This window comes from Pan troglodytes, chromosome 5, assembly GCF_028858775.2.
Source record: "Pan troglodytes isolate AG18354 chromosome 5, NHGRI_mPanTro3-v2.0_pri, whole genome shotgun sequence".
Taxonomy (NCBI): domain Eukaryota; kingdom Metazoa; phylum Chordata; class Mammalia; order Primates; family Hominidae; genus Pan; species Pan troglodytes.
This window is the reverse complement of record NC_072403.2, coordinates 140,932,533-140,944,912: the sequence shown is the minus strand read 5'-3', so window position 1 is coordinate 140,944,912 and position 12,380 is coordinate 140,932,533. Positions and strand designations below refer to the sequence as shown.

General features: G+C 37.4%; 1 protein-coding gene across 4 annotated transcripts in view; it reads right to left on the bottom strand.

Moving 5' to 3' along the window:
* The window catches only part of LAMA2 (laminin subunit alpha 2), a 634,923-nt gene that overhangs the window by 464,492 nt on the left and 158,051 nt on the right, over window positions 1–12,380 (bottom strand). For all 4 annotated transcript variants that reach the window (XM_016956287.4, XM_054686299.2, XM_054686300.2 and 1 more), the window contains exon 2: window positions 9,612–9,782. In XM_016956287.4, coding sequence (XP_016811776.1) covers window positions 9,612–9,782 — 171 coding nt within the window. The remainder of the gene's footprint in view (window positions 1–9,611; window positions 9,783–12,380) is intronic.

Sequence of the window (12,380 nt, the reverse complement as noted above, 5' to 3'; positions counted from 1 at the left end):
ATCTAATTGACTTGTCAATCATTCAAAAAAGCAACAACTAACTACTGAGACAGCTCTAGTATGCCATCAACCTTGTTAACAGAAACATAAAATCCTGACTTGTGGTTGAAAGATACTTGAACACTTGCCCTTCTGACACATTCATTATTATTAAGATGTAGGGAGTCCAATATGTATCTGGTTTTAATATAAAATGCTGTTAAATTCATTCTATGAGATATTGAGGCTCAGAAACCAATACCCGAAAATATAGCATGCTGGTATGCTGATTATTTTAAATTAAAGGCTCTTGGAGACCAGCAAATGCTGAAATAAGTTTTACTCTGATACTCCCGTATCTACTTACAGTCTGATCCCACCAGGAGGAAAAGTTTCCTCTGGCCCTCTTGCTTAAGTTTTCATTAATTTAACTCATTTCACATGAAGAGAGACTGAAGTCTGTCGGCACACCTGAACAGACTTTTGTTACAAACCACTATCTGCTCTGTGGGCCCAACAGTCTTTGTCCCAGGCCATTGTAGGTTCTTGAATTCCCCTAAAAATCATTTACTATTTTACAAATTGCCATATTTTCCCCATCTTCCCTCCCCCGTGAAGAAGGGTATATCTACATCTATGCCCCCATTGGGTTATTGGGTAATCATCCTCCTGTGATTCTTCCATGCTATGCATGTTAAAATACATTTTGTATGCCTTTCACCTACCAAGCTAACTTTTTTCAGTTGATTTTTCAGCAAACCTTCAGAGGGCAAAAGAGAAGTTTTCCCTTGGCCCTTACAGAAGCTTTTTGCAGCCAGTCTTTAACTTGCCAATTTTCTATCACTATTTAATAATATGAGAGATAACCCAAACCTCTCATCCGGCATTTGTCTGTTGCCATCATCACTAACTCTAGTGGAGGAATCTTTACAATAATGGCAAGGAAGGAGATGATGGCACATGAAACTCTATCCTACCAAAAACCACAGATCTTCCCTTACTTTCACCCAGACATATAAAACAGGACCAATTGTGAAAATCAAAAGGGAGATTAGAGACAGAAAATAGGAGGCGTGGCAACCCCACAGACCTGTGACCTTTGTTGCAGCTCCCTTCCTTCTTACAATCCTCAAAGCTCACAGTTTCTCATCTCTCCCATTTTAGCTCCATGTGTCTCACAACAGCAGCCACTACTCCTGGGCTGCCAAGCCCTCATTGCATTTTGGTTCCCAGTCATTGGTTCTTGTCTAAAATCTTTGCTTCTCATTTTCCAAGTAATATAAGGTCTTTTTCTTTCTCCCTCTCTAAACAGGCCTTGCTCATGCATGGGTGAGGATGGCAGGAGTGGAGGTTGTTGATGATCCTGTTTCTATTCCCAAGGCTGCAGTAAGGGCACTTAAATTCCTCACATCTCACTAGAAAGTTGGCACATTTGCCCATAGAAATGTAAATAAAGTGGAGGTGAGCTTCCCTGTACTCCTGTGTTTATTATAGATTAAGGATGCTTTGGGGTGTCAGTCTTGAGAATTTCATAAAACTAATTATCTGGGAAGATGTTTCGAGTGAGTGGCTTATGAATGACCTTTTAGATTAGAACACAATCCTTTTTAAATTTGAAGGAATACCTCACATAATGAACAAATCACATTGCTATGAGGAACAAACATGGACTCTCAATTTTCCTACCTAATATTGCAATCTAGCCATGTATTCTAATAATAATGGTGATGAGAGGGGGACCAGGAGGTGCTGGCACACAGGTAGCTGACATTCCTCCTGGCTCCACCACTTAGTACGTAACTGACCACAGACAAATCATTCAACATTATGTGTCATCTCTGATCTAGGAATAACAAAATTCCGCTCACAGCAGTGGTTTCCAGATTCATAATTTTCAGAGAAAAAATAGGAAATTAAAAATAAATGTGTGATCGATTTGTGAAATTGATATAGGAGTTCTAGCTCTTAGTTTTTCCAAGTAATAATAACCTCCAATATATTTCTATCATTTAATAAAGCATCATTATTATTTCATGAAACAAAGGGCATTTAAAAACCATCAATAGTTTTTAAAACCCATAATATCAAAATGGAGGACAATTATTTAAATTGTATCCTTTCTATTTTTATGAAAAATGTGGAAAGTTGTTCTCATTTTCTTACTTTGCCATGGACCAGTGAGAACATCTTGGATGTGAACCCTGTATTCACAGGGTTACTGATGAACACTATAACTGTGAGCATTCTAACCATTATTATGCATATACATAAAATAAATGATACATCTATTCAAAATGTACACTGTTTTGAATCTTAATTAGAGACAAGTTGTACTTGGTAAAACATTTGAAAAAACAATAAAAATAAAGCAAAACTAAGTCCTCAATGCAATAGGAATCTGATAGAAAGTAAAATCATCTTTAAAAGAAAAATTTTATTAAAAGCTGAATATTGGCCAGGTGCAGTGGCTCACACCTGTAATCCCAGCACTTTGGGAGGCTGAGGTGGGCAGACCACCTGAGGTCAGGAGTTCAAGACCAGCCTGGCCAACACAGTGAAACCCCATCTCTACGAAAAAAAAAAAAATAGCACAGGCATGGTGGCGGGCACCTGTATTCCCAGCTACTTGGGAGGCTGAGGCAGGAGAATCACTTGAACCCAGGAGGTAGAGGTTGCAGTGAGCCAAGATCATGCCATTGCACTCCAGCCGAGGTGACAGAGTGAGACTCCATTTCAAAATTAAAAAAGCTGAATATTCACTAAATTTGGCATTTTCAGATTTGTGAAGATTTGTATTACATATTAATTTATAATTAATATATAATAAGCTGTCATAACATTTACTGAAAACATAAAGACTATGTTTTAAGCTATTTATGGTATTATAGTTCTATTCCAGATATGGATATTCATATTGCCAATCTTAATATGACTGTACAAGACAGGGCAAAAATATTCCATTATTATTGGTAAATTTTTTAATTCAACTTAACAGCTGGCTGGACTTTATTTTCCACCAAATCATCATGTTAGCAGTCCATAGAGATGAGGCTTCCTGTCTCATTAATGAAAAGTAAAATTTCTGAATATATTTAAATGTTAGCATTAGTTAATTGTTCTTTTGAAGCTAGGGAAGATGTCAGGTCTTTATGATGACAGCAAATATCAGAAGCATAACTAAATACCAAATAAATGACCCTGGTGAAATAAGGGGGTGCTGAAATTGGCATATGGGGAATCAAAACCATAAATGAAATATTGTTGGCACTTCTTCTGAAGAAAAATAAATATCACAGAAAACATTTCCCAAACATCCTCCTGAATCTTTTTACAGATTGTGCGTTTAATATGTGATAGAAAAACACACACATACAACCCCATTTCTAAATCAAATTCATGGCTCTTAGGTAATTGTGAGAGAAGTTGTCTAATAGGAAATTGTGATATCTGCCACCTCAGGTCAAACTGATAAGAGAATTAGTCACAAAAAGGAGGACTGGGAGATGAATCAACAATTAACCATAATCCCTATTATGAAAGTTTAATCATAATTAATTTGCAAATACTGACGAATTGTTGGCAAAGTTCCCTTATTTAAAAGGAGATAGAAACGTATAACATCCTCAACAGGGATAAATATGCAAGTCAATCCAAGGGCTAACTGCATCTGAAAACTGGATAGGTAATCGCTGATGAGGTAAACCTTTCAAACTGCTAGTTTTTAATTGGGAAGCAAAGTCTACTAACAGTCAGAAAGTTCAAGGTTCATGTTCTTTGCAGGGTAATTAACTGCGGACCTTCCATATTTATTCTCAGAGTTCACTGAATTTGTGGAATTTTATCATCTGTTGCTTCAACTTTTACTAAAATATATTCATGCAGTTGATTGCTAGATTTTTATTCTTGTGTGGTTTTATTCTTTCTAAATTTCTAGTATCAAAGCATAATCTGGAAACGTGGAATGAATCTGGTCATTTAAAAATAATCATGCAGGCCAGGTGTGGTGGCTCACACCTGTAATCCCAGCACTTTGGGAGGCCAAGGCAGGTAGATCACGTGAAGTCGAGAGTTCAAGACCAGCCTGGCCAACATGGTGAAACTCCATCTCTACTAAAAATACAAAAAAATTAGCCAGACGCAGTGGCACACGCGTGTAGTCCCAGCTACTCAGGAGGCTGAGGCTTGAGAATCGCTTGAACCTGGGAGGCGAAGGTTGCAGTGAGACAAGATTGTGCCACTGCACTCCAGCCTAGGTGACAGAGCGAGACTCCATCTCAAATAATAATAATAATAATAATAAATAATAATAATAATGCAAAGTAAATCCAGACTGTGACTGGTTTAGAAAACACTATAGGTAAATAAAAATGGGGAAATACAAATCATAACTTATATACACCTTGCTTTACTGAAATAATTGATTCATTTTTGGATTCAATGAGAAAACATGGATAGTATTGGCTGAATATATATATCTTCCACGAGACAAAAGATACTCTGAATGTAGAACTTTCAAGAGGGGAAAAAACAGAATAGCTCTTGGACTCGATTTGACAATGCATCTCATCCATTTTTCCAGCCAAGAATAAAAATAATTGAGTGGAGAACTCAATTATTTTCTACCCCAATCTTTGTATCATTCCTCCATCCCATTTTTATGATTGGATACATTTTCTTATTTCTTGCCTTTCTAGTGTAAATATTATATACACATAGGTACATATTATTATATATACATAATATTTATACTTATATGTGTACATATATTATTTATATAAATTTATTTAATATTATATAAGTATATTATATTACATAACATATCATATATTTCATGTTTAATTTAAATATTTAATAAATACATAAGTATATGTATATACCTGCATACATATACACACACTTACGGTTTTACATATTTTATCTCTCTAATTCTCCCTGTCTGCACAGTCCATCCTAAATACACATCTACACACTCGCACCTCCTCCCCACAACTCCGTTCATGCCCCTGGGCTTTCTCACATTCTGTAGGAAATTTTAAAGGCCACCAGTCCCTGAACCAATGGTAGTTTCCCTCCATCAGGCTTCGTCATCTTGCCTAATGAACCTGAAACTAATAATCCATCAATTCATTTACTTTCTGACCTTTTCTTCAATTTTCTTGCCATCTTCTCTTTCCATTCTACTTTCCCTGTAATGCTCCAAGAGTATCAGTCCACACGTTTGATTCTTTATTTTACTCCATATGGAATTGCCACTTTATTCTGATTATGGCTCAGTGATCCCCTCCTATTCCCCTGAGAGGCTCATAATCTAAATGTTTGCTTCTTTCCTCAGCAGGTAACCCAGATTTACATCTTAATGAAGAAATCAAGATCATCAAATAAGAAATTTCTCCCAACACTTTCTGCTGACTGCTGCTATTCATTCTTCCTTCTTTCTGATTTGGTGAGTTAAAAGTATGCATCTTCTAATATAAGGTTTTTGCCTATGCTTAATGACCCATATGTTTTTACTTCTAGAGAGACACCACGCCCACCACCACTTGGTCTTCAACTTCCCTGCCTTTCCCCCCAGGCATCTAAACCAACTCAAATGTCTCTTATCTTTGAAAACCTTTGCAAGTCCACAACCTCCTCTGTCCTTCATTCTCTTTCACATCAAGGATACGTGACAGAATATTTCTATAGTCCCCTCTTCTTCTTCATCATTCATTTATTACCTCTTCAGTGTGCCTCTTGCCACTATGAATCTGCTGAGTACTTTAGAAAGGTGATCAACGGATGGCCATGTTGTCAAAAGCAAGGGAAACCTATTTTATGCTTTTCTTACTCAATTATCTTCGAAGCATTTAAAACTGTTACTTTTTCTTCCTAAAAATTATTTCCTTCATCACATACCTAATGCCTCATTTTCCTGATTTTTTTCCCTTGAAATCTGTTTCCCTTTATTGCCTTCCTTGACTCCATTTACCTGAACTCCCTTGGTTTTTACATAAAAGCAAAGGGCTCTGACATATGTCCTTTCCTCTTACATTCTATACAAGAGCTAGCAAACACATGGGTATGCAACTATACTCCCCACTCCTACACACATACCATAACAACTTACATCCGAAAAATTCACCAGAGTCGGCCGGGCACAGTGGCTCATGTCTGTAATCCCAGCACTTTGGGAGGCCGAGGCAGTTGGATCAACCGAGGTCCGGAGTTCGGGACCAGCCTAATCAACATGGAGAAACCTCGTCTCTACTAAAAATACAAAATTAGCCGGGCATGGTGGCGCATGCCTCTCAGGAGGCTGAGGCAGAAGAATCTCTTGAACCCGGGAGGCGGAGGTTGCGGTGAGCCGAGGTCGTGCCATTGCACTCCAGCCTGGGCAACAAGAGCAAAACTCCGTCTCAAAATAAAACAAAACAAAACAAAACAAAAAAGAAAGAAATTAACCAGAGTCATTAATAGGAAAGGTTTCTGGTGGTTGCCTTCTTTGGTATCTTAACATGTTTTCTAATATTCTGTGATACACATGACCACTAATTTTAATCAAACAAGTGTCAATTGCTGAAATATAGTAATGTTTTCTGCATTCCTAAATTATGTAATGAGGGGACTATGCATGCCTCTCTTTAACCAGCTCCAAGAAAAAAGGCACAATGCCTTTCAATTTTCTTTTTGGGATAAAAAATGTAAATTGTGAGAAAAAGCTCTCATTTTATACATTTTATAATTTAAAAAAAAAAGTAATGAAACTACTTTGTGTGATAGTCTAATGGTAGATATATATCATTATAAGTTTGTCCAAACCCATAAAAGGTACACCACCAAAAGTAAACCCTAATGCAGTCTATGAACTTTGGGTGATGCTGTTGTCAATGTAGGTTCATGGACTGTAACAAATGTAGCACTCTGGAGGGGGATATTGGTAATGGAGAAGTCCACACATGTGTTGGGGCAGGGGAAATATGGGGAATTTCTGTACTTTCCTCTTAATTTTGCTGTGAACCTCAAACTGCTCTAAAAATAAGGTCTATTTACAAAGATAGAGAAGAGGCCGGGCGCGGTGGCTCACGCCTGTAATCCCAGCACTTTGGGAGGCCGAGGCGGGCATATCACGAGACCAGGAGATTGAGACCGTGCTAGCTAACACGGTGAAACCCCGTCTCAACTAAAAATACAAAAAAAAAAAAAAAAAAAAAAAAAATTAGCCGGGCGTGGCAACGTGCGCCTGCAGTCCCAGCTGCTGGGGAGGCTGAGGCAGGAGAATGGCGTGAACCCGGGAGGCGGAGCTTGCAGTGAGCCGAGATCGCGCCACTGCACTCCAGCCTGGGCGACAGAGCGAAACTCCGCCTAAAAAAAAAAAAAAAAAGGAGAAGAAATACTAAGCAAATTTTAAAATAATATAATTGTGACGCTTTACCCCCATCATAGTTCACCTCACTTGGCATTAAGTATTCACGTTATTACCTCCTTTCTCTCTCTCTCTCTCTCTCTCTACATATATATATACCTGCATACATATACACACACTTATGGTTTTACATATTTTATCTCTCTAATTCTCCCCGTCTGCACAGCCCATCCTAAACACACATCTACACATTCGCACCTCCTCTCCACAACTCCGTTCATGCCCGTGGGCTTTCTCACATTCTTCATGAAATTTTCAAGGCCACCAGTCTCTGAACCAATGGTGGTTTCCCTCCAACAGGCTTTATCATCTTGCCTAATGAACCTGAAACTAATAATCCATCAATTCATTTACTTTCTGGCCTCTATATATCTATCCATAGATATCTATATCTATATATCTATCCATAGATATCTATATCTATATATCTATCCATGGATATCTATATCTATATATCTATCCATGGATATCTATATCTATATATCTATCCATGGATATCTATATCTATATATCTATCCATGGATATCTATATCTATATATCTATCTATGGATATCTATATCTATATATCTATCTATCTATAGATATCTATATCTATCTATCTATAGATATCTATATCTATATATCTATCTATAGATATCTCTATAGAGATATAGATATCTATAGATATCTCTATAGATACATAAAATATATCTATATGTAATATATATCTACCTTTTAATATATTATATATGAAATAATATTAACAAAAAATATATCTATTGGGAGGCTGAAGCGGGTGGATCACTTGAGGTCAGGAGTTTGAGACCAGCCTGGTCAACATGGCAAAACCCCATTTCTACTTAAAATACAAAAAATAGCCAGGCATGGTGTCACATGCCTGTAATCCCAGCTACTCGGGAGGCTGAGGCAGGAGAATCGCTTGAACCCGGGAGGTGGAGGCTGCAGTGAGCTGAGATCGCACCACTGCACTCCAGCCTGGGTGACAGAGTGAGATTCTGCCTCAAAAACAAAATAAAAATAAAATAGTATATCTGTTTATTAAAAATAATATAAATAATATATATTTTTACCTTTATGTAGATTACATATAAGTATATATCTACCTGCTATATATATTTTATATATATTATATATATACAGAGAGAGAGAGGTAAGAGAGGAGAAGAGAAGAAGGCATGTCAGAAAGATAGATACAGATAGAGATATATAGATAATAAAGATTTCTTAGCCAGAAATCTTTAGATGACTTTAGCATCTACATGGAGCATTCATGTTATTTTAGCACTGAATTTACTTTTCTTTTGCCTCTATTTCCCCTCTAGGTCCTCTGAATCAGGGGTTATGTGTAATTTAACATTATGCTCCAATACAATGCATTGCTAGTAGGAGGTGTTCAAAGGCCTGTTGAATAAATACATCGATGAGTCTGAGGTATCATTGTGGTTCATAGAGGCCGGAAAGAGGGCTTTACATGGTGCCTCTCCCTAAATCACTTCTCCTGTGGTTGTTAAATGCCTTCATTATCTGGCTCCAGCCTTTTGCTCTAGTCTCATCTCTACTCTCTGCCCTTTGGCACTTTCAGTTCTAGTCATTCCTACTTGTAGCTCCCCGAGTAACTAGGATTTTCTGTCTAATTCTGATTTCTCTTCCTGGCATGACTTCTCCTCTTCCCCTCCCTCACCTCTTTACCTGTTTATCTCATACTCTTGTTTAGCTCATGTCCTTGGTTATCAGCTTGGATATCGCTCCTTCTGGCAAGCGTTTACTTACACCAAGACTTTGTGGCCATCCTCTCTCTTCTGCAGAACGCTGTGCTCATTCTTTTCTTTGTACTTACCACAATATGTATCAGTAGCTCAAAGACCGTATCCTACCTTATTCCTCCTGGATCTCAGGCACAATATCTGGCACATAAATTACCAATGAATGATGATAGCCTGAGTAACCACATTCTCAGAAACCACTTTGGTATCTGGAGTTAGTAAACCCAATGACTGCCACAGGCCTTCAGCTGGCGAATCATCTCCAATCATTGTACTTAGCACATAGCAGGAACTCCAATAATGTTTGCTGAATGACAGAGAGGGGCCAGGAAGAAGCTCTTAGTGGCAAAAAGAATTCTAGGAATTCTTAGTATTACAAACACTTGAATTTAATGCAACTTGGCCTCAACATCTCACAATTATAGATCCTATCCAGCGCCACACACCTACACACTAAAATACATACGGTTTGGATTGCTGCTGTTTTGATTGCAGATTCGACACTGCGGGTTCCTCACAGGCTGCCCAGGGACATGTTCTACCAATTTGCAGTACATTTCAGGTCCTTTTTCTCCACATGTTGCATTGGTCGTGATAAGAGCATTAGAAGCAAGATTCAGGACAGCAGGGAATAAACCTGAAAAAGATGGACAAATGAAGGTTAGTGTAGACCAGAAACAAAGTTAGGATTTTGATACATTTTAAAAGCAATTGAGATAAAATATTTTTCGGAGCATTAAAGTAACCCAACATGAGATAATTAATGATAAATACCTGACAATTCAGTATACTACATAAATATTATGTGTTATCAATAGAATACTATTTTTCTTTCTGGGTCTTAAGTATGGACTTTAAGCCTCTTTTTAATTTTTTATCTCTAATATTTAGCGAGGAAGATGGTCCTGTCTCTAGGACACATTCTAAAACATAAATCTTCTGTTGAAGTTATTGGTAAAAGATCTCACTAAATCTTCCATCTTCCATTTCAGATATTTTATATCTAGTATCAAGACATAATTGCATGTTAATGTTTCTGCACACTTATGCAAATATGTTTTTTCATGGTCATTTCATGCTCTAATTATCCTTTAGTGTAAATAATTATTAAAACTTCTTTATCCCAGACTAGAGAAGATAGATAATGTTTACTTTGGAATACCAATTTTTACTGCTTTCCATGCTATCCAGCAATATAATAAAGCAATATATTGCCAGGAACAAGCCATTATAGTGGTCCATGATCATACACCAGTAATTATGTCTTAGATATAATAGAAGTTTTTAACTTTCATAGATACGATCTCAGAGGTCCATCTAAGTGTAGGGCTGGGGAGATTTTTTTATTCCCTCTGAGAACCAAATTCAGTCTCTTTTCTTCCTGTAAGTTAATGTGAATTGTGCTTCATGCATGTCTAGCATTTGCATATTATAGACCCTTTTTCAATAACAGTATAGCAAAGTCACTCATCAAAAGCCACTCTTTAACTGAAAAATCTGTTCTTGGAGAAAGTACATTTGAAATTACAGATAATTTGACTCTATTTATGGAGAAAATATGCCGACCATCTAGGTTGTTTCAGCTCTATATACGTGCCAAGTAAGTCTATATCAATTCAACTTCTGATAGAAAGTCATTCCTCGCCGGGTGTGGTGACTCACGCCTGTAATCCCAGCACTTTGGGAGGCTGAGGTGGGCGGATCACTTGAGGTCAGGAGTTCAAGACCAGCCTGGCCAACATGGTGAAACCCTGTCTCTACTAAAAATACAAAAATTAGCAGGGCATGGTGGTGGGCATCTGTAATCCCAGCTACTTGGGAACCTGAGGCAGGAGAATTGCTTGAGCCCAGGAGGTGGAGGTTGCAGTGAGCTGAGATCACATCACCGCACTCCAGCCTGGGAGACAGAGGAAGACTCTGTCGAGAGAGAGAGAGAGAGGGAGAAAGGAAGGAAGGAAGGAAAGAAGGAAGGAGAAAGAAAGAAAGAGAGAGAGAGAAAGAAAGAAAGGAAGGAAGGAAGGAAGGAAGGAAGGAAGGAAGGAACCTTCCTGACTAAATCTCATGGCTTGATATTTTACTGAGATCCCCAGATCTTGAGTTTGTGTTTTCTGCCTTTTTTACCAAGATCCCTAGATCTTGAATTTGTATTTTCTGCCTTATCCTCAAAGCTTGGCACATAGTAGGGACAGAGTAGGCACTCAATGTATTTGTAAAATAAATGAATAATTAGATTATAAATATTGGACTCATAAATGTTTGTCTGTATCATCTGCATATAATAATTATTATAATCATAATAGCCAGCATCGTTGAATGTTTGCAATGCGCCAAGCACTATTGTCAGACACTGTTCCTACAATGATTTGCTACACGAAACATCCACATGAGCTTCATACCACTATTATCTCTATTTTATTAAGAAGGCAGAGAGGTGTTAAGTAACTCGCCCATGATTACAGCTAGCAAGTAGCAGAGCTATGATTTGAACCAAAGCAATCTGGCTCCAGAGTCTATCCTCTTAATCACTCCACTGAATGGCATCTACAATGTTTTATGAAACCAGCATAGATCTAGTGCTACCTTGCGGACCTGGTTGGCCTTAGAATTGCATTGAAAGAAACAAAAAATTAAAAAAGAAAGTAAATTAGGAAGATTTTTATAATATTTGATTATTAGACTTGTATGTATTGACTATTAAGTTTTCTTTTCTGTTAAAAAAGATAATAGTACAGTAAAAATTGCAATTATAAGTAGTTTAAATCTTTATTGTAATCACTCCAAAAAATTCCACAGGTAAATGAATTCAAAAGATCAAGTGACAATTCAGTTCTTGTCTCAGTCATTCTTAAGATCTCCCAAAGAGCTGCACCCAAAGAATCTTTTCTTTCTTTTCTCCCTCCTCATACATATATCTTTAAAAATCCCTTAATCCTGTTCCTCCAAAATAGTGCCCCCCAACTCTCATCTGGCCTCCTGCCTTGTGTTTTTCTCCAGCTGAAAGTTGAGGTTCCCAATTTTTCCTGATTTGCCAATGGTACTTACTTTTTCACTTAATCACTATCTCATTTATTGTTCCTGATAAATTTATTCCCCCCTCATCTCCGTGCTCTCTGGCCCCAACACAATGAGACATTCTGTCAATGTGACATAAGGAAAGCTAATGTAATCGTTGGTTAGAGAAATATTAAACATTCATAAAGTATTACTTATTTCATTAGAAAATGTAATGTTTTAT